At 46.2% G+C, this 23,443-nt stretch overlaps 2 protein-coding genes across 2 annotated transcripts in view; both read right to left on the bottom strand.

The window, feature by feature from the left end:
- Nucleotides 1-17,866, bottom strand: part of LOC138279346 (vomeronasal type-2 receptor 26-like) — a 178,210-nt gene extending 160,344 nt beyond the window's left edge. Inside the window, exon 1 of the mRNA XM_069219398.1 lies at nt 17,789-17,866. Within this exon, the coding sequence (XP_069075499.1) occupies nt 17,789-17,866 (78 nt within the window). The remainder of the gene's footprint in view (nt 1-17,788) is intronic.
- Nucleotides 17,867-18,713: 847 nt separating this feature from the next.
- The window catches only part of LOC138279362 (vomeronasal type-2 receptor 26-like), a 217,046-nt gene continuing 212,316 nt past the window's right edge, over nt 18,714-23,443 (bottom strand). Inside the window, exon 6 of the mRNA XM_069219399.1 lies at nt 18,714-19,622. Within this exon, the coding sequence (XP_069075500.1) occupies nt 18,718-19,622 (905 nt within the window). The 3' untranslated portion in view covers nt 18,714-18,717. The remainder of the gene's footprint in view (nt 19,623-23,443) is intronic.

Below are 23,443 nucleotides of genomic sequence, written 5' to 3' on the forward strand. Positions count from 1 at the left end.
ATTAGTGTATAGGGTGTCTAGCAGCATAGGCTGATAGATAATGGTAGCTTAGCAGAGCAGCTTAGGCTGAACTAGGAGACGAGTGAAGCTCCTACAGTACCACTAGTGTCACTTGCACAATATCATAAGAAAACACAATACACAGATATACTAAAAATAAAGGTACTTTATTTTTATGACAATATGCCAAAGTATCTCAGAGTGTACCCTCAGTATGAGGATAGCAAATATACACAAGATATATGTACACAATACCAAAAATATGCGGTATAGTCTTAGAAAACAGTGCAAACAATGTATAGTTACAATAGGATGCAATGGGGGCACATAGGGATAGGGGCAACACAAACCATATACTTCAAAAGTGGAATGCGAACCATGAATGGACCCCAAACCTATGTGACCTTGTAGAGGGTCGCTGGGACTATTAGAAAATAGTAAGGGTTAGAAAAATAGCCCACCCCAAGACCCTGAAAAGTGAGTGCAAAGTGCACTAAAGTTCCCCAAAAGACAGATAAGTCGTGATAGGGGAATTCTGCAGGAAAGACACAAACCAGCAATGCAACAATGATGGATTTCCAGTCGAGGGTACCTGTGGAACAAGGGGACCAAGTCCAAAAGTCACAAGCAAGTCGGAGTTGGGCAGATGCCCAGGAAATGCCAGCTGTGGGTGCAAAGAAGCTGCTACTGGACAGTAGAAGCTTAGGTTTCTGCAAGAACGACAAGGTCTAGAGACTTTCCCTTTGGAGGACGGATCCCTCACGCCGTGGGAGTCGTGCAGAAGTGTTTTCCCACCGAAAGACCGCCAACAAGCCTTGCTAGCTGCAAATTGTGCGGTTAGTGTTTTTGAATGCTGCTGTGGCCCAGGAGGGACCAGGATGTCGCAAATTGCGTCAGGAGATGGAGGGGACGTCAAGCAAGACAAGGAGCTCTCTCAGTAGCAGATATTACCCGGAGAAGTGTCAGAAACAGGCACTACGAGGATGCGTGAAACGGTGCTCACACGAAGTTGCACAAAGGAGTCCCACGTCGCCGGAGACCAACTTAGAAAGTCGTGCAATGCAGGTTAGAGTGCCGTGGACCCAGGCTTGGCTGTGCACAAAGGATTTCCACCGGAAGTGCACAGAGGCCGGAGTAGCTGCAAAAGTCACGGTTCCCAGCAATGCAGTCTGGTGTGGGGAGGCAAGGACTTACCTCCACCAAACTTGGACTGAAGAGTCACTGGACTGTGAGGGTCACTTGGACACAGTTGCTGGATTCGAGGGACCTCGCTCGTCGTGCTGAGAGGAGACCCAAGGGACCGGTGATGCAGTTCTTTGGTGCCTGCGGTTGCAGGGGGAAGATTCCGTTGACCCACGGGAGATTTCTTCGGAGCTTCTAATGCAGAGAGGAGGCAGACTACCCCCACAGCATGCTCCACCAGGAAAACAGTCGATAAGGCGGCAGGATCAGCGTTACAGAGTTGCAGTAGTCGTCTTTGCTACTATGTTGCAGTTTTGCAGGCTTCCAGCGCGGTCAGCAGTCGATTCCTTGGCAGAAGGTGAAGAGAGAGATGCAGAGGAACTCGGATGAGCTCTTGCATTCGTTATCTAAAGTTTCCCCAGAGACAGAGACCCTAAATAGCCAGAAAAGAGGGTTTGGCTACCTAGGAGAGAGGATAGGCTAGCAACACCTGAAGGAGCCTATCAGAAGGAGTCTCTGACGTCACCTGGTAGCACTGGCCACTCAGAGCAGTCCAGTGTGCCAGCAGCACCTCTGTTTCCAAGATGACAGAGGTCTGGAGCACACTGGAGGAGCTCTGGACACCTCCCAGGGGAGGTGCAGGTCAGGGGAGTGGTCACTCCTCTTTCCTTTGTCCAGTTTCGCGCCAGAGCAGGGCTAAGGGGTCCTTGAACCGGTGAAGACTGGCTTATGCAGAAATGGGCACCAAATGTGCCCATGAAAGCATTTCCAGAGGCTGGGGGAGGCTACTCCTCCCCTGCCTTCACACCATTTTCCAAATGGAGAGGATGTAACACCCTCTCTCAGAGGAAGTCCTTTGTTCTGCCATCCTGGGACAAGCCTGGCTTGACCCCAGGAGGGCAGAAACCTGTCTGAGGGGTTGGCAGCAGCAGCAGCTGCAGTGAAACCCCAGGAAAGGCAGTTTGGCAGTACCAGGGTCTGTGCTACAGACCACTGGGATCATGGGATTGTGCCAACTATGCCAGGATGGCATAGAGGGGACAATTCCATGATCATAGACAAGTTACATGGCCATATTCGGAGTTACCATTGTGAAGCTACATATAGGTAGTGACCTATATGTAGTTCACGCGTGTAATGGTGTCCCCGCACTCACAAAGTCCGGGGAATTGGCCCTGAACAATGTGGGGGCACCTTGGCTAGTGCCAGGGTGCCCTCACACTAAGTAACGTTGCACCTAACCTTTACCAGGTAAAGGTTAGACATATAGGTGACTTATAAGTTACTTAAGTGCAGTGTAAAATGGCTGTGAAATAACGTGGACGTTATTTCACTCAGGCTGCAGTGGCAGGCCTGTGTAAGAATTGTCAGAGCTCTCTATGGGTGGCAAAAGAAATGCTGCAGCCCATAGGGATCTCCTGGAATCCCAATACCCTGGGTACCTCAGTACCATATACTAGGGAATTATAAGGGTGTTCCAGTAAGCCAATGTAAATTGGTAAAATTGGTCACTAGCCTGTTAGTGACAATTTGAAAGAAATAAGAGAGCATAACCACTGAGGTTCTGATTAGCAGAGCCTCAGTGAGACAGTTAGTCACTACACAGGTAACACATTCAGGCACACTTATGAGCACTGGGGCCCTGGATGACAGGGTCCCAGTGACACATACAACTAAAACAACATATATACAGTGAAAAATGGAGGTAACATGCCAGGCAAGATGGTACTTTCCTACAGGGGGTGACAAGGATGGCAAGAAGAATGATGGTAAGTCTTCTGACAAGGGTGGGGACAAATCTAAAAATGAGTCTTCATCAGGCCCGCAAAAACACTCTGGTGGGGGTGGTGGGTCCAAATCCTCTTCTAATCAAGTAAAAAGCCTTGGTGTTATTTATGTAAAGTAAAAGGCCATTGAACAACTGATGCCAGTTGTCCAAAGAAAAACACCAAACCTCCCACTACCACAACCCCTACTGCAACCTCTAGTGTCCCTAGTAATAGCAGTGGTGGTGGGAGCAAACCTACTAATAGCCAATCCAAGGGAGTAGCTGGGCTCACTTTTGGTAATTTAGTTGGGATTGGTCTTGTTAGGGAGACCACAGAGGCTGTGCTAGTCTCTGAAGGTGCCATTGATTTGGCCACCTTGGTTGCTTGTCCCCTTAATATGGATAAGTACAAGCATCTTCTCCTAATCAATGGTGTTGAGGTTCAGGCCTACAGGGACACAGGTGCCAGTGTTACCATGGTGATAGAGAAACTGGTACACCCTGAAAAACACCTACTTGGTTACCAGTACCAAGTGACAGACGCTCATAACAACACTCTTAGCCACCCCATGGCTGTTGTGAATCTCAACTGGTTGGGGGGTGGTTACTGGTCCAAAGAAAGTTGTGGGTGCTTCAGATTTACCTGTAGACTGTCTATTAGGAAATGATTTAGAAATATCAGCTTGGGCAGAAGTGGAGTTGGAGGCTCATGCAGCAATGCTGGGCATTCCTGGGCCTATTTTTGCTTTGACAAGGGCTCAGGCCAAAAAGCAAAAAGGACAGGGTGACTTGGATCTTGGAACAATGGACCAAGTTCTCCCTAAAGCTAGGGGTAGCAAGGGTAAATCCCTACCCAATATCCCTCCCTCTACAGATGATTCAACTTCTGAGGAAGAAGAATTTACACCCTGTGCAGAACCTTCGCCAGAGGAGCTGGCAGCAGACACTGCTGAGCTTTTGGATGGAGGGGGGCCTGCCAGGGAGGAGCTGAGTGTGTCACAGCAATCCTGTCCCACATTACAGGGTCTCAGACAGCAAGCTGTCAAACAGCAAAATGGGGATGTCAGTGACTCACATAGAGTTTACTGGGATTACAACCTCTTGTACACAGAGGCAAGGGACCCAAAACCTGGAGCAGCCAGGAGATTGGTCATTCCCCTGCAGTACAGAGAGTTCCTCTTAACTCTGGCACATGACATTCCTTTGGCTGGACATTTGGGTCAGATTAAAACATGGGAAAGGCTTGTCCCCCTGTGTCACTGGCCTAGGATGTCAGAGGACACAAAACATTTTTGTAAGTCTTGCGTGACCTGCCAAGCCAGTGGGAAGACTGGTGGCACTCCAAAGGCTCCCCTTATTCCACTACCTGTGGTTGGGGTTCCCTTTGAAAGGGTAGGGGTTGACATAGTTGGCCCCCTTGACCTTCCTACTGCTTCAGGCAATAGGTTTATCTTGGTGGTAGTGGACCATGCCACAAGATATCCTGAAGCTATTCCTCTAAGGACCACTACAGCACCTGCAGTGGCAAAAGCCCTCCTTGGAATATTTTCCAGGGTGGGTTTCCCAAAAGAGGTTGTATCAGACAGGGGTAGCAACCTTATGTCTGCATACTTGAAGCCTACGTGGAAGGAATGTGGTGTAACATACAAATTCACCACACCTTATCATCCACAAACAAATGGACTGGTAGAGAGGTTTAATACAACTCTCAAAGGAATGATAATGGGACTCCCTGAAAAACTCAGGAGGAGATGGGATGTTCTGTTACCTTGCCTCCTTTTTGCTTACAGGGAGGTACCCCAAAAAGGAGTGGGCTTCAGCCCCTTTGAAAGCCTATTTGGGCACCCTTTAAGAGGTCCTCAAACACTTGTGAAGGAGGGTTGGGAACAACCTTTAAAAGCTCCTAAGCAAGATATAGTGGACTATGTACTTGGCCTAAGATCCAGAATGGCGGAGTACATGAAAAAGTCCAGTAAAACCCTTCAGGCCAGCCAAGAGCTCCAAAAGCAATGGCATGACCAGAAGGCTGTTCTGATTCAGTACCAACCAGGACAGAAGGTGTGGGTATTGAAGACTGTGGCCCCAAGAGCACTCCAAGACAAATGGAGTGGACCCCATCTCATTGTTGAAAAGAAGGGCGAGGTCACCTACTTGGTTGACCTGGGCACTGCCAGGAGTCCCCTTAGGTGCTCCATGTCAATCGCCTAAAACCCTACTATGACTGGGCTGATCTCACCCTGCTCATGGCAACAGATGAGGGACAGGAAGAAGAGAGTGACCGACTCCCTGATCTCTTCTCTTCCACATAAAAGGATGCTCTAGTGGAAGGTGTAGTTTTGGCAGACTGTCTTACTGCTGAGCAGAAAGACAACTGCATAATTCTCCTAGGTCAGTTTTCTGAACTCTTTTCAACTGTGCCAGGCACCACATCTTGGTGTGAACGCACAATTGATACCGGAGACAGCATGCCTGTCAAAAGTAAAATCTATAGGCAGCCTGACCATGTCAGATACTGCATAACACAAGAAGTTCAGAAAATTATTGACTTAGGAGTGGTTAAACATTCTGAAATCCCATGGACCTCACCTGTGGTGCTTGTACCAAAGCCTCACTCAAAAGATGGAAAAAGGGAGATGAGGTTCTGTGTAGATTACAGAGGTCTCAACCAGGTAACAAAAACTGATGCTCACCCTATACCCAGGGCAGATGAGCTCATAGTTACACTGGCATCTGCCAAGTATTTAAGCACTTTTGATTTGACTGCAGGGTATTGGCAGATCAAATTATCAGAGGATGCTAAAGCAAAAACTGCATTTTCGACTCCTGGAGGGCACTACCAATTCACAGTAATGCCCTTTGGTTTGAAAAATGCACCTGACACTTTTCAGAGGTTGGTGAATACAGTCCTGCCAGGGTTGAAGGCTTTTGGTGCAGCATATCTGGACGATATAGCTGTCTTTAGCTCCACCTGGGATGGTCACCTGATCCACCTGTGGAAAGTTTTGGAGGCCCTGCAAAAGGCAGGCCTCACTATCAAGGCTTCAAAGTGCCAGATAGGGCAGGGGAAAGTGGTTTATTTGGGACACCTGGTAGGTGGAGAACGGATTGCACCACTTCAGGGGAAAATCCAAACAATCATGGATTGGGTTCCCCCTACAACTCAGACCCAGGTGAGAGCTTTCCTAGGCCTCACTGGGTATTACAGGAGATTCATTAGAAACTATGGCTCCATTGCAGCCCCACTTAATGATCTCACTTCCAAGAAGATGCCTAAAGAGGTATTGTGGACAGCCAGCTGTCAGAAAGCTTTTGAGGAGCTCAAACAGGCCATGTGCACTGCACCTGTCCTAAAAAGCCCATGTTACTCCAAGAAATTCATTGTTCAAACTGATGCATCTGAATTAGGGGTAGGGGCAGTCTTATCACAACTCAATTCTGAGGGCCAGGATCAACCTGTTGCTTTTATCAGCAGGAGGTTGACCCCTAGAGAAAAGCGTTGGTCTGCCATAGAGAGGGAGGCCTTTGCTGTGGTCTGGGAACTGAAGAAGTTGAGGCCATACCTGTTTGGCACTCACTTCATTGTTCAGGCAGACCACAAACCTCTACTTTGGCTAAAACAAATGAAAGGTGAAAACCCTAAGTAGTTGAGGTGGTCCATATTTTTGCAGGGAATGGACTATGCAGTGGAACATAAACCTGGGAGTACCCAGTCCAATGCAGATGGACTTTCTAGATATTTCCACTTAGACAATGAAGACTCATCAGGTTATGGCTAGTCTTATTGTCCTTCGTTTGGGGGTGGGGGGGTTGTGTAGGAAAGTACCATCTTGCCTGGCATGTTACCCCCATATTTCACTGTATATATGTTGTTTTAGTGTATGTGTCACTGGGACCCTGCCAGCCAGGGCCCCAGGACTCATAAGTGTGCCCTGTATGTGTTCCCTGTGTGATGACTATCTGTCTCCCTGAGGCTCTGCTAACCAGAACCTCAGTGGTTATGCTCTTTCTGCTTTCCAAATTGTCACTAACAGGCTAGTGACCAATTTCACCAATTCGCATTGGCATACTGGAACACCCTTATAATTCCCTAGTATATGGTACTGAGGTACCCAGGGTATTGGGGTTCCAGGAGATCCCTATGGGCTGCAGCATTTCTTTTGCCACCCATAGGGAGATCTGACAATTCTTACACAGGCCTGCCAGCGCAGCCTGAGTGAAATAACGTCCACGCTATTTCACAGCCATTTACCACTGCAGTTAAGTAACTTATAAGTCACCTATATGTCTAACCTTCACCTGGTGAAGGTTGGGTGCAAAGTTACTTAGTGTATGGGCACCTTGTCACTAGCCAAGGTACCCCTACATTGTTCAGGGCAAATTCCCAGGACTTTGTGAGTGCGGGGACACCATTTCACACGTGCACTATACATAGGTCACTACCTAGGTATAGCGTCACAATGGTAACTCCGAACATGGCCATGTAACATGTCTAAGATCATGGAATTGTCACCCCTTGGGGAGACTATTCCATGATCCCCCGGGTCTCTAGCACAGAACCCGGGTACTGCCAAACTGCCTTTCCCGGGGTTTCACTGCAGCTGTTGCTGCTGCCACCCCCTCAGACAGGTTTCTGCCCTCCTGGGGTCCAGCCAGGCCTGGCCCAGGAAGGCAGAACAAAGGACTTCCTCAGAGAGACGGTGTTACACCCTCTCCCTTTGGAAAAAGGTGTCAGGGCTGGGGAGGAGTAGCCTCCCCAAGCCTCTGGAAATGCTTTGATGGGCACAGATGGTGCCTATCTCTGCATAAGCCAGTCTACACTGGTTCAGGGATCCCCCAGCCATGCTCTGGCACTACACTGGACAAAGGAATGGGTAGTGACCACTCCCCTGACCTGCACCTCCCAGTGGAGGTGACCAGAGCTCCTCCAGCGTGCCCCAGACCTCTGCCATCTTGGATTCAGAGGTGTGCTGGCACACTGGACTGCTCTGAGTGGCCAGGGCCAGCAGGTGACGTCAGAGACTCCTTCTGATAGGCTCTTACCTTTCTTACCAGCCTTTCCTCCTTCCTAGGTAGCCAAACTTCCTTTTCTGGCTATTTAGGGTCTCTGCTTTGGGGAATTCTTCAGATACCGAATGCAAAAGCTCACCAGAGTTCCTTTGCATCTCCCTCTTCACCTTCTGCCAAAGGATCGACCGCTGACTCCTCAGGATGCCTTCAAAACTGCAACAAAGTAGCAAAGACGACTACTGCAACCTTGTATCGCTGATCCTGCTGCCTTCTCGACTGTTTCCTGGTGGTGCATGCTCTGGGGGTAGCCTGCCTCCTTCTTGCACCAGGAACTCTGAAGAAATGTCCCGTGGGTCGACGGAATCTTCCCCCTGCAACCGCAGGCAGCAAAAGAATGCATCACCAGTCCTCTGGGTCTCCTCTCAGCACGACGAGCGTGGTCCCTGGAACTCAGCAACTCTGTCCAAGTCACTCCCACAGTCCAGTGACTCTTCAGTTCAAGTTTGGTGGAGGTATGTCCTTGCCTCCCCACGCTAGACTGCATTGCTGGGTACCACGTGATTTGCAGCTGCTCCGGCTCCTATGCACTCTTCTAGGATTTCCTTTGTGCACAGCCAAGCCCGGGTCCCCGACACTCTAACCTGCAATGCACAACCTTCTGAGTTGTCCTCCGGCGTCGTGGGACTCCCTTTTGTGTCTTCGGGTGAGCTCCGGTTCAGTCCTCTTCCAAGTGCCTGTTCTGGTACTTCTGTGGGTGCTGCCTGCTTCTGTGAGGGCTCCCTGACTTGCTGGGCGCCCCCTCTGTCTCCTCTTCCAAGTGGCGACATCCTGGTCCCTCCTGGGCCACAGCAGCATCCAAAAACCCTAACCGCGACCCTTGCAGCTAGCAAGGCTTGTTTGCATTCTTTCTGCGTGGGAACCCCTCTGCAAGCTTCTACATGACGTGGGACATCCATCCTCCAAAGGGGAAGTTTCTAGCCCTCTTCGTTCTTGCAGAATCCACAGCTTCTACCATCCGGTGGCAGCTTCTTTGCACCCTCAGCTGGCATATCCTGGGCATCTGCCCACTCTCGACTTTGTCGCAACTCTAGGACTTGGTCCCCTTGTTCCACAGGTACTCTCGTCCAGAAATCCACTTTGGTTGCATTGCTGGTGTTGGTCTTCCTTGTAGAATTCCCATATCACGACTGTGCTCTCTGGGGAATATTGGTTCAGTTTACACCTACTTTTCAGGGTCTTGGGGAGGGTTATTTTTCTAACCCTCACTGTTTATTTACAGTCCCAGTGACCCTCTACAAGCTCACATTTGGGGTCCATTCGTGGTTCGCATTCCACTTTTGGAGTATATGGTTTGTGTTGCCCCTATCCCTATGTGCTCCTATTGCAATCTCTTGTAACTTTACACTGCTTGCATTACTTCCTTTTGCTATTACTGCATAATTTTGGTATTGTGTACATATATCTTGTGTACATTTGGCATCCTCATACTGAGGGTACTCACTGAGATACTTTTGGCATATTGTCATAAAAATAAAGTACCTTTATTTGTAGTATATCTGTGTATTGTGTTTTCTTATGATATTGTGCATATGACACCAGTGGTATATTAGGAGCTTTGCATGTCTCCTAGTTCAGCCTAAGCTACTCTGCTATAGCTACCTTCTATCAGCCTAGAAACACCTCTTCTACACTAATAAGGGATAACTGGACCTGGCACAAGGTGTAAGTACCTCTGGTACCTACTACAAGGCAGGCCAGCCTCCTACACCCAGCACCCCTCTACACACTACACTTGCCTAGTTGGGAAACCGACATTCCCATTCCACTATTTTAGTACATGGTTTGTGTTCTCCCAGGCCCATTGCAACCTATTGTGATTTTCACTATTTGCACTGTTTTCTGACTGGTTTACAGCTATTTCTGAATTCTAGTGTATATACTATGTATATTACTTACCTCCTTTGGAAGTATAGTCTCTAATGTATTTTTGGCAATGTGTCACTATAACTAGAGTACTTTTATTTTTGAAACACTGAGTATTGTCTTTCATGTGTGTGAGTACTGTGTGACTACAGTGGTATTGTAAGTGCTTTGTATGGCTCCTAGTTCAGCCTTGGCTGCTCAGCTACAGCTACCTCTAGACACTGACTACATTTTACTAATAAGAGATAACTGAACCTGGTATAAGGTGTAACTACCTTAGGTACCCACTACAAACCAGGCCAGCCTCCTATAGTCAGCCATCTTGGCAACACCTGGCATCGGAAAGTTGCCTGGGCAGATGACTCAGGAGGTGGACCATTCTATCTGAAACTAAGAGATTTTTGGAAGGATGTCTTTGTAATTAGTTCTAAATTAACTGGCCACATCCACCGTGTTAAATGATTGAACACTGCAATTCAGTGCACAACCAGGGCTTTGGCAGTAAAGTTTTTGAACTTAGATCCTCTGCATCAGACGAAAGGAGTGCCAAAGAAATCAGAACTTTGAGGTTTGCTTGCCCCTGAATGGATGAGCCTTGGTGGGCTCGCGGATTACAACAGCGCCCTTGACGGTCTGAGCTCATTACTTCCTGCAAGTCATGATTGATGCACCTCGAGGGTTGTTTAAGGTCCTTGTTCTGTTTGACACCAGTGCATACCTGTGTTTTATGGCCAATTGAGTTCAAACAGCCCGACAGACTTCAATCAAGTCACAACCAGTAAAGGAAGAGATTAAATTGTTTCCCAGACCTGTCCTCACTTCATGAGTTATGTGTTTTGAGACTCTTCCTTTGTTCACGGCCACTGAGACAGAGTGGGCCCGATTCACAAAGGTAAACTTAGACCAAATGTCTATTTTTAGACCAAAAGTCTAAACGTAGACCAAAAGTCTACAAGTGAAGTGAGACAGGTAAAGTTAGACTTTTGGTCAAAGTTTAGACGTTTGGTCTAAGTTTAGACTTTTGGTCCATGTTTATCTTTGTGAATCAGGCCTGACGTGTATAAGTGATTGACCTATTGGACCTCACCTTTTTTATTTTCTCTGCACCACTTGGCTTAGGGAGCCTACCCTGGAACTGAGTGGAACACACAAGAGATATATTTCAATTGTTTTTATTTCCGAAAAAAGCAACAGAAAAGACCCAGGCTTTAACTTGTTTCCTTCCTACTAATGAGAGATATGTTCAGCAAACAGGCAGTGAAGGCTCTTCCACCTCCTCCAGTCTATGACTGCTAGATTGGCTTGATATCTGGAGAATCCATTTCCCATGTCAATATTTACCCAGTAGCAGTAAAGCAGATGAGTCTGACTGATCACTTGAATGAACTAGTGATGAGATGAGTGAAAAATACAACACCTAGGATGGACATTTAAAAAACTTGGCTATGTCACTTGGCCCATGTAATTCACCTACAGCTTTTCCAATATAATTAGTGACATCTTGTAAGGAAATATGTTTTATATCCGGGCAACATGTTGATTTACTCTTCCACTTTGGAACAACATCAATGTGAAGCATGAGAAGTGCACTCATGACCGAGAAAAGATTCCCTGTGAGCTAAAGCCAAGAAGCATCTCTTTGAAGCCTGCTATCTCCGGGAATGGATTGGGATTGACTCTGCAAATGTAATGGTATCTCTGGAATGGCTCTCTCAACAGAATGAATGAGTGATTTGTTAGTTTAAACTGTAAACTTCAGACGTGTATAGCGCACTACTCACCCGTAAGGGTCTCAAGGCACTGTACACATACCACTGTGGAACCCCTCCTGGCTTTTCCCTGTGAGGTACCCACTCCTGGGCACCCCCAGGCATCCAAGCAATGTTGGGGTTGTTGTGGAGATTAAGCAAGCTATTGCACAGAGTTATAGAGTGGGACCCATTAATTAGATTAGGCACTGAGGTGAGAATTATCTGGTCCAAGGGAATTGAGCCCAAGACCCGCCAAGGCAAAAATTTAACCCTGGTCCTGGGCCAGATCTCTGCATCCGGGTCTGCTGCTCTAACCATTGTGCCACACTTCTCCACTTCACAATTTTTTTTTTCTCTGGGGAGGGATTGGGATGGACTGTGCAAACGTAATGGTAGCTCCGGAATGGCCCTCTCAACAGAATGAATGAGTGATTTACTTTATAAACATTTGTTCACCAGTCCTCTTCCAAATGTACAATTGACAAGGGAGGTGGTTGGGTTCACTTGAGAGAAGAAGAGGAAGAAGCCAACTGAAAAACTGTCTAAACTTGGCCGAATCGTAGGTGATCACAATGATTTATCACCTTTTGTGGTGGGACCCGATGCCTCATCCTTTGCACTGGAGATGTACTTTTTCAAAGAGGTCAAAGCTGATAACCCCCACCCAGTGGCATTTCACTTTCAACACTGAGTGACACAGTGAAAACCTACCCTGTTCATGATTGGGAGCTATTTTCTCATTGGAGAAATCATATTAAAGGAGCTTGAATAAAGATTACCGTGTGGTCTGGGTTTACTTGTTGCCTAATTTGGCAAATCCACAACAATGCGGCTTACCCGTCTTACAAGTGGAACGAGATGATCATTTGTAAGGTAGATATCATCTACGTAGGACAATGCCTCAGGGTTAATGTTGTGTAGAATTGAAGTAGCACGAGCTGGAAACAATCCTGGACTGCTTTATATCCTTGTGGGAGTCTGCAATTGTTTTTCTGTGAGCCTAAAGCGCTAAAACTTGCTAAGTCCCTACTTTCAGGCTCAATATTTTGGCAGAAAAAAACATTGGAAATATCCAAGGTTATTTTGTATTTTTATGTGCACCATATTGTTAATAAGTGATGTACTGTGTGCATTGTGAAAGGCAAATGTGCATGTATCACTATTCACATGTCTGTAGTCTAAAACTATTCTATGTGCATGGTCCAGTTTAGCTAAGGGGAACAAAAGGTTCTTCATTGGTGAAACACAGGGTTCGATTACGTCCTGGTACTCTAGCTGTGTGAGTATTTCCCTTACAGGTGCTCTAGCTTTATGATTTATTGGGTATTGGGGTTGAGGTTGGGATCTAATTGGTAGTATATGGTAGGGGGAATCTTCATCCCATCCTAAATGGTCGTGATATAACGTGGCTGCTTGTGCCTTCGCCCAATCAACGGAGTAAGCATCCCTGAGCTCTCTGGAAACAAGGGGCAAGAAAAAGGGTTCAATTACCTCTTCCCCGCATGGGAGAATAGTGACAAATTCTGGTGGCCATTCCTTTTCAGCCAATAGAATTTCATAAATGGTAACAATGCGATCCCAAAAGATAGCGTCTATTGTGCTCTCAATGTCTCTTTCTAATTGTGTTTTTAATTAATACACCCTATGGGATGTGGAGAAGCGCATGTCTGTAGTCTCGACTTGTAAGAAGTCATCAGTTGCTTTCACCTTCAGATGTACTTGAATGTTCTGGCAAACTATTGTGACCTCTGCTGAGCTGTCTAGCAGTGTTAGTGCCCACTTCCTGTTCTTAAGTAGAGCTCTCATCCTGAGTGGCATCTCATATAGAAATAGCTGCCACTTTTTTGTTTTTGAATTGAGGTTGTTGTTGGGGAAGTTTCTCTTCTTTCTTAACAGAAACTTCTGACTAGCGTTGTGCCTCCTTTCTCGGTTTCACAGTTCGCTGCTCTGACCGCCCACCTCTCTCTAGTTTATCAGGTGAGTCCTGAAAGGAATGGGATTGGTGTGTATCAGTATATTAATTTCTATCAGTTGTTTTTATATCATCTCTTTATCTAAGATTATAGCGATTTGAGGGGTCTCTGAATACGGAGATTATCCCCTTTCTTTTTTAGGTGTTTGTTTTTGTTTGTCCCAGCATTTTCCTCAGGTGCTTGCTTGGTAAAATCCTTACTGGATTTACCCTGTAATTGTGGTTTAATTGGTCTGGTTCCCAGTCTATCTCCACCAGTACTACAGTAGGTCTAAGCAATATTCTTTGGCAGGTTGCGCTAAGGCAACTGCTTCCCCTTTAAGGTTACTTAATATTACTGAAGATACAGTGGCAACATTGCCCATTAATTGCATTCCCAAATCCAGGGCCAGGGCAGCTCTGTATACATCTTGAATTTGCTTTAACACCTCTGGGAGATTGGCAAGTGTTGGTCTACCATATGCGGCAGTATGGAGCATGGCAAATACCGTGCCCCAAGTGTTATAGTTATCTACTGTGGGAACCATCGCAAATGGCAAGCACATAGTGAGTACTCTATGTTTATCCTGAGGTCCCGTATGGGGAAAAACTGCTTCCAGCGCATTCATTTTTTGAGCTAACCGAAACGGAATCTCCTCCAGTTTGGCGGGTACTTTACCCATGATCAAATATACAGTCGCTGGGTTAATGCCTGGTGTGACTTCATGTGGTTGTGCTGGGTAGCTCGTACTGGGTTAGTATTTAATGATTGCATTAGGAACTGTACTAACAGTCTGTATGTTGCTGTAAGCTCAACATACAAGTGGCGAACCTCAGCTAGCACCAAGGTGGCTGCATCAGGATGCAGTGTATATGTGGCCAATAACGGCCAGGTAGAACCATCATTACTTAGAGGACCCAGAGGGCCAAATCAAGCCAGTTATTATGGTCTTGAAAATATAGAGGTATCGTTAAATATAGCTCTGTATTGTGCAGGTATATTCGCAGGTGTGTAGTGATGAAATGTATTAGTGTTCCCATTGACTGCTGGAAAGGTGAACCAAGAGTAGAATGTTTCTCTTTTGTAGGTTGGATGAGCCTCAACGACAAATGTTACAGGATGCCCCTGGGCTGTGAGGCCATTTGCTACCAAATGAGCGGTGAGAGGAGGTCGCATATTTACTGCAATTTCTACCCGTTGCGGGTTCGCCATGGTGGATATACCTGTTAAGAGGTAAGGACACCAAATGGGGGTTGATCCTTTTAAGGTTCAAGCTTGAACAACCTACAGCGTTAGATAAGTACTACCTACCTAGCTGAAAAGGAAATCCTCAATACCAAGGACATCTCCGTATATATTATTGAGGTGCCTTTAGCATGTAGTGAGACAGAGATACTCAGGAAGATCCAAAATTCAGTGCCTGACCAGACATTGGCAGCACCATGTTGCATGGGCTCTCATTATCCTAATGAGGCTGCTGAATTTGGGCAGCAGCATCACCTTAATTGTGGGGGACTGAGTCCAATCCCACACCATGAGAAAACGGTCAGCCTAATCTGTTTCTGGCCAACTAGCAGCACCCCATGTCTGCCCAAGAGCAGGGATGATTTGTGGCGACTAAGTGTATGACGAGATGACTTCTTGTGGAAATCGTGCTGTATCAGATCTCATGCTTTTCTCTCAGTTACATTAGTCTCACACATGCAAGAACAGACAGAGATAGAAAATGGTTTGAAGAATTGATTGAATCAGCTGCATCTTAGATAATATGGCATGAAATACAATAATTAGAATGATAAAACATGCTAGAAGCAAAATGGTGACAAGGAAAGTGAAACACAGGAAAAGTCCCACCATACTGTCACTATGCGTAATATATGCGATTCCTACCTAAGCTATGTTAGAACACGGCATGAGAAGCCCTAATCCATACTTCAGGATCCCCCCTAGGAAGGCATCATCCCCCCCATGCCTGAGCAAGGAAGCCTGTTGTCTAGAGAGACATCATCCCCATGTAGGCCAGGGAACCGTTAGTCTCAGCAAGCAGATGTAGCAAAGTCAATCAGCATGTGGTTGTTGTCACCTGGTTGGAATCTCACTCTAATGTGCATGGGACAGAGAAGAGTTTTTATAACAAAATAGCTGATGTTCTGAGCAAATGTCCCCACGTAAGGATGTGTGTATTTTGTGAACATTGACGACACAGTGTACCACTTGTGCCGGCAATCCTATCTCGCAGCAGCCTTAAGGAAAGCACAAAATGAAAAGAATATCTTGCTGAGTAACGCAATGCTTCCCGAGGCAAAAGTACAACTAGATAAAGAAAATAAAACAACACCATGGATGTTGCCTCTTCTGAAATGATAAAAATGAAGCAGAATAAACTATTACTAGGCTAAAGGGCACAAGCAGCAGGCCTAGGTTCTAAACTAACCTGACCAGAAGCAGCACCGAAATGGCTATACAACACAGGTAGTGTGTTGCCTACACTTCTTAGCCCCTGGCAGTTACCAGGGGCATCATAGCAGTGGCAGGAGGGGTGTCACAAAGTGCATTTTCTTGGTTTTGTCACAGGTTTCTGGACATCATGGTTTTCAAAGAAAACAAATACATATGTTCACCAAATACGCCACAATATTTGCAACAGACCAAAGTAATGTTTTACAGGGTAGCACAGTTTCCAATTGTAATTGGCTGTGTTGATGGCACATTTATTGCCATATGCCCCCCTGTGCAAATGGATTAATCTATAGAAATTAGAAAAACACCCATTCACACAATCTACAGGTAGTGTGTGATGCCTCATGAATAATTACTAACCTTGTACGCAGCACCCATGACTCCTTCATGTTCCGCCACAGTGGAATATATAACCAAATGTGATGGGTGAATTAGAAGATGGCCTATTACCTGGTAAAAAAAAATCTGACTCAATTCATTCATTGGCCAGAACTGTTTGTGCAATGTGGCCTACTTCTCATGCTTTTTCAGGAGACAGTACATATGTCTTCGATCGTAGGATACTAACTCCATAATTGTATCCAAGAAACTAAAGTGCCTGTTTGTCAGTGTGCTTGCCTGTGTTCACTGGGATCCTGCTAAATAGGACCCCAGTGATTATGCTCTCTCCTTTTAAACTTGGTTGCTGGAACCTTGTAAGTCGCCGCTATGGCAGGCCCTTCTAGCCCAGAGGGTAGGGTGTAAAGTACCTGTGTGGGGGGCACCCCTGCACTAGCTGAGGTGCCCCCATGAACCCCAGCCCCATTTTTCCAAGACTTCATGAGTGCGGGGATGCCATTTTTGTGCGTGTACTGGACATGTGTCAATACATATGTCCAGCTACCTAATGGTAACTCTGAACATAGGCATGTTTTGAATCAAACAATTTGGAATCATACCCTAATACTTTTGCAAATATTGGTTGTATGATTCCATGAACTCTGGGGGCTCCTTAGAGGACCCACAGTATTGCCATTACAGCTTTCTGAGGTTTTCCAGGCATCCCAACTGGGCTCAGCTTCATCCAGTCTATGGGACCTCAGACCCCGAGGAGCCCAGCTTTCATCTGGCTCCTGCGTCCCTCCCTCCATCCAGGAGGTGGCATTACTGTCAGAGCTGCAGGTTGTGGCACTGGAACACAAGGTTAGAGAGCCAGCGAATGCAAACCACCCCATGACTCTGGCCACATCACTTGACCCCCTATCCCTACAAACAATGAATGCGACCAAGCGTAATATAACTGCTGCTTACATAAAGCGTCCACGCTTGGGGTCGAGTTTGTGCAGCATTTAAACACTGACGCAAAGCAGAAAATTAACTGGGGCAAAAGCAAAGGCTTAACTTAAGGAAAGACAAATAAATATCTGTTTCCTGGCTGATTTGTACAAACTGAAGCCAGAAAATCTGGATGAATCAGGGCTTCCCTGCTCAAACTGTGCAACTGTGGGTAAATGTTTTTATTTCGCCAGAACTCTTTTTCCTTCATTATTGCTTATGATAGCACTCTCAAATGTGTGAGATCAGACTACCAGTTTTACAGTTTTAATAAGTACACAACACTCCTATGTGCCTTATTAGTGTCAAAGTTTCCATATCTTAAAGAAGTACACTTTGTGAATGTTGATGAGATTTCTGGGCTGGGCACATGCAGGGGACAAGCCAGACCTTTGGCTCAGCCCGCCCTGTTATTTCCTTGGCTCGCCCACCTCTAACAGATTTCCTGTAAGCGGGTGCAGAGGGCAGGTCTCGTGTCCTGGGATTGGCGCCTCACTCGTGTCACTCATCACGCGGATGCATCTGTGCCCGGGAATCATTCTACAATGACCAGTCTTGTTATGAGATCATCAATATGGCATGAAGATCTTTCAGTTTCAGATGTAGTACAGAGAGACAGCTCTGTGTGCACGTAAGATAATTAGAAACCCTATTTGTCACATTTTACAATTTGCAGACTACAGTAACTGTTGACTCTATTTAATGCAGTGAGAGAAAGGGACAATTTTTAATGTGTTTAAATACTTTTAGACTACATGTTCACAACTGCCTTATAAACCATCTCACCTTCTCAAATGTACTTTGAAATTTTGAAATGCTTCATTTGCTGCTCTTGTTTCAAACTTTTCTTGGGGGGAAGAACCCCACAAACTCCTTTTTGTCCATCATCTTGCTTACTTTACTTGCTGGCAACATAACACTCATTCACAATTTTTACGCCCCACCACTTTCAAATGTCACCAGCCGCCACTGAACTGATGCTATGCTGAGCATGTTCTGGGTTGCATATGTTTGATGCCTGTGGTGGAGAGGGCTCCTCTTCTGGTAACTTTGAAATCTTTAACAATTCCCCTCTTTCGGGATGGTGCAGATGTTCATTTGTGGAAATCAAACTAAACTCAGATACCAAAATGATATTAAAACAAATAAAACCATTGAAGCATACAAGTACAGAAAGGACCCAAAATCATCCACAGCTACTATCCATAAAACCCAGCTTCTATTACTGGAGGTACTAATGCTTTACTGCAAGCAGTCATATGGTTGTACAAACGCATGCTACATTGCTTTAAAACCCTCCAGAAATACAGAATTTTAATGTTTAATATTGAATTTGGTCAATTTGAGCTCCAACATGAAACTACAAATGAGTATGTAAAGTTAGGTGTTCTCTGGTGTTGATATCCTGCCTGAACAGAATGATGTAACATTTGGGGATGAATATACAGCCCATCAGTCCAGCACTAGAAGCTAAGATGGCGAAGATCTCCACGGCCACCATGTACTTGCCTTTAGTGCTGATATAGGCTGGAAAGAAAGAGATCCAGACGCTGCAGAACACCAGCATGCTGAATGTGATGAGCTTGGCCTCATTGAATTTATCCGGGAGGTTCCTGGCTAAGAAGGCCACAATGAAGCTGGCCGAGGCCAACAGTCCCATGTACCCAATCACACTGTAGAAGGCAGTGACAGAGCCCTGGTCACACTGCAGGATCATCTTCCCAGTCTCAGATCGTATATCAGTGCCAGGGTGGGGTGGAGCTGTGAGCAGCCAAGAGAGACAGATTGTCACTTCTCCTAGTGTGCAGAAGAGGACAATAGAGCCGGACACTCGGGATCCCAGCCACCTACTTAATCTGCTCCCAGGCCTTGTGGCATTAAAGGCAATGACAACAGTGATGGTTTTTGCTAAAACACAAGACACAGCAACAGTAAAAATAATCCCAAATGCAGCTTGTTGGATCAGACAGGTCCATGTCGCAGGGCGTCCAATAAATAGGAGGGAGCATAGAAAAGCCAAAATTAGGGCAGTGAGGAGTGTGTAGCTGAGATCACGGTTATTAGCTTTCACTATTGGGGTGTCCCGGTGTCTGAGAAAGATTCCCAGCACTCCAGCAGTGACAGCAGAGAAGATAATGGCCACAGTGAACAAAATTACGCCAAGTGTATCACTATATGAGAGGAAAACAATGACCCTTTTGTTGCATCCATCCTTCTTGGCATTCGGCCACTGGTCCTCAGGGCACTGCATACAGTTTTCCATGTCTACAATAAAAAGCAACAAAATCAGTAATTTCTGCTGTTTCAAACTATTTAGAAATGCGTATTTGGTAGTGTGATAAAACATTTATTTTCACATTATTTCAAGAATGTTTTGACTATGAATACAAATTAATAATAATGAGTCCACGGGATTGACTACCATACATCAAAGACCATAACGTTCATTGTAAAAACATATGAACAATATATGCCTGCACATAAAAACATAATCGACTACCTGCCACAGCCCTGTAACCTTTCTAAGCTGCAAAATATGTCTGTGCAGTGACCAGCACGTCAGCTTCTGTTTCGAGAAGCACTTCTAGGCAATAAACAGGTGACTAGAAAAACATCATGATAGATGCTTAAATTTACATGAGAATTCATCATGAAATTTAACATGAAAGAAATTTCACCCATTATCCTAGTTATTGCTTCCATAAATGGTGAAATCCATGGGTTTGGACATTTTTGTGTTCAGTGCAAGGATATAGGCTGGAAAGAAAGAGACAGAGATGGCCTCAACTGAGAAACCTTTGAAGGCAGTCAATGATCAAATGCAGAGGGTGCTAGACTGGGGACAGGATGTTTAGTTTATAAAATGAATGATTAAAGATATGGAAGACGGCTCACTCTGAAGTAAAATCAGGATATATGGAGTAGTAAAAAGCACAGAAAAAGATGACTTGCTAAACTTCCTGTGTTCCTCAGTGTGCGAAAACATATGATTGAAAATCCCAGTGGAGTTCCAAAGGGTGCATTGGAGCCACCAGACAACTATAAAAGGCCTCAAGCAGACCACATCCTGTCACTGCCTGTCTACTGCAGCATCAACACGTCAGAACAATCCTCCAGGCAGCTTAAAAGAGTAATTACTAAATCCATTTTCGCAGATTGCTCTGTTGACACCAGTCCCAAACAAAAGAAGTTCTTGGAACCTAGATCACGCCTCAAGATATAGGGAATCATTTATGGTCTCTCAGACCCGGCGACAATGCTTATCACAGGGAATGAGGAACCCCAGATCTCATTGTTCGAGGTCAACATACCGCGCACTAGTTAGGTAACTTGCGTCAGAATTTTTTACACTAGTTCAGCGCTTTTCAGGACTAGCATAAAAAATGTTGACGCTAGTCCTGTAAAGCACCTGGATGCCCATTGTAAGCAATGGGAGCCTTCTTTTAACACCTGCCCTGAGCAGGCATTAAAAGTGCCGAAAAAAATGAAGCTAAGAAATCTCTTAAATTTCTTTGTGCCATTTTATAGGCCCCCCTAAATGGGGGAACACCCCCTTTGCATACATTATTTCTAGTGCAGGCATAATGCATGCATTGTACAACTTTGTAAATATGGCACAGTGTTTTTGGCCTTCTAAAGCCACATAAGTGTCACAATATGATTCTAATGTGGCACTGGAAGGGCTCTAGGGGCTCTTAAATATGCCACTCTGGAGCACATTTATGAAAAGAGGTGCTGCACACAGTGCAGGGCCACTTTTCCTGCACCCCTTAGTACCACCCTAAAGCAACAATGTGAGTGCCATTTTTTAAATACGGCGCACCATGGTGTTAGTTAGCGGACTACCGTCAGAATTCTTTATGCTAGTGCGGCCCGCTGCAGGATTAGCACCAAAAGTACTGATGCTAATCCTACAAAGCACCTAGAGGCCCATTGTAAGCAATTGAAGCCTCCTTTTAACGCCTGCTCTAAGCAGGCATTAAAAGTGCCAAAAAAATGGTGCAAGGAAATCTCTTAGACCGCCCCCTTTGCATACAGTATGCCTGACGCAGGCATAATGTAGCACAAAGGGTTACAAAGTGGCGCAATGCATGATTCAACCTGGTTGTGCACCTTCTAAAAAAAAGAAGACATAGGGGGTCATTACAACCCTGGCTGATGGCGGAGAACCGGCGGTAAGTCCGCCAACAGGCTGGCGGTCTTACCTTGGTGAATTATGGCCATGGCGGTTACCGCCATGGTCATCCGCCGGTTCTCCGTCCCGCCAGCGTGGAGATGACGGCCGTCAGTATACCGCCAGCGGTATTTGGACCCGGCTTACCGGCGTGGATTTCATGTGGTTTCAACCGCCATGAAATCCATGGCAGTAAGCACTATCAGTGCCAGGGAATTCCTTCCCTGGCACTGATAGGGGTCTTCCCAACCTCCCACCCCCACCCCGACTCCCTCCCCTACACCCCCCACCACCCCTGCCTCCCCCCAAAGGTGGCAGGGCCCCCATCCCCACCCAGACCCCCAATATAACATTACTCACACACACCTGACACGCATGCAGGCACCACCAACACACACAAGCACACACCCCGACATACATGCCTACATCCACACACACAGTCAGACACGCACACCCACATTCAAACATACACGCACACATCCATACAGCCATGCCCACAGCCATACACGCACTCATTCCCATACACACAACACCCCCGCAAGCATACACGCACCCACACACCCCCTCTACATACACACCCGCACAACCCCATGCACGCACACAACACACAAGACCCCGCCACCCCCCTCCCCTAACGGACGATTGACTTACCTGGTCCGTCGATCCTCCGGGAGGGGACGGGAGCCATGGGGGCAGCTCCGCCGACACCACACCACCAACAGAATACCGCCACGGTGAATCACAGGACGTGATTGGCTGGGCGGTGTTCTGTTGGCGTGGCGGTGGAGGTGGAGAAACCTCTACTTCCCCGCCACCCACAAGTATGGCTGTTGGCGGCTCTCCATCGGAATAACGACGGAGAGCAGCCAACAGTCATAATACGCCGAGCGGCAAACCGCCTGCACGGCGGTCTTGCAAAAAGACCGCCAAGGTCGTAATGACCCCCATAGTCAGCAAAATAGTGACCACCTGGAGAAGAATCTGCACCCATTTCCGCCATTCTTTTGAAGCCCGGAAGCAGTTCCAGAATATTCAGCATGTTAATAGAGTTCCAGTCAAAGCCCTCATAGAGGCCAACACATTGAAACTTGACGTATACATGTTACAATGTCTGTTTGAGTTGTACTGATAAATGAATAACTATGTTATTCAAAGAGGAGGGAATGCAATTGACACTGATGCTACTCCCTTTTATTTTCAGATGGGAAGATAGCAAGGAGGACAGTACGATGGGCTAAACTATCCCCTTGTTGCATCTGCTACAAGATCAGCTAAAGAAGGGCTCTGAATGGTTTGCACTCGCTAGTGTGAACAAAAACGCAGAAGGGCATGGCTTTGTTGAGAGCATAATCCTTTTCTTGGTTGTTAATGCAAAGCTGCAAAATGGCATCATCTTGTCCAAAGACTACATCTACGTCACACTACTTAATCCACGGTCCAAAACATTTCTCTCCACTTTCATTACTTTTTCTGAAGGGGATGTTTCAAAATACACAAGGGGGATTGTTGCACAAGCTGGAGACCTCGAAGAAGAAAGGCTGGAAATTACTAGAGTCCCTTTCCTGGGCAGAAGTTCTGTGGTGTCGCCTTCAACTTCCAGAGAGGACAGTCTTGTCACAAAGCAGCCAACACCAGCAACAAGAACACAAGTAACACCCACTACTACAAGAGGGGAAGAATTGGCCCCAACCTCAGCATTGGCTTGGTTGTAAGTGCCAGGTCTTAAGTCCAGCACCGAGGCAAAGGCAAAAGAGGTTGAGCATGTGGCAACCCAATGACCATTCAGAGGAAGTTCCAGGAGTATCTAGATGGCCTAAAATAGGTCTATGCAGATCAAAACCCATTGGAGTATTGGTATGCGAAGATGTGCCAAATGTCAAGTGCTCAGAACGCCTGGCTTGTCCTTTTGCCA

Source organism: Pleurodeles waltl, chromosome 2_2, assembly GCF_031143425.1.
Source record: "Pleurodeles waltl isolate 20211129_DDA chromosome 2_2, aPleWal1.hap1.20221129, whole genome shotgun sequence".
In the NCBI taxonomy this organism is placed as follows: Eukaryota; Metazoa; Chordata; class Amphibia; order Caudata; family Salamandridae; genus Pleurodeles; species Pleurodeles waltl.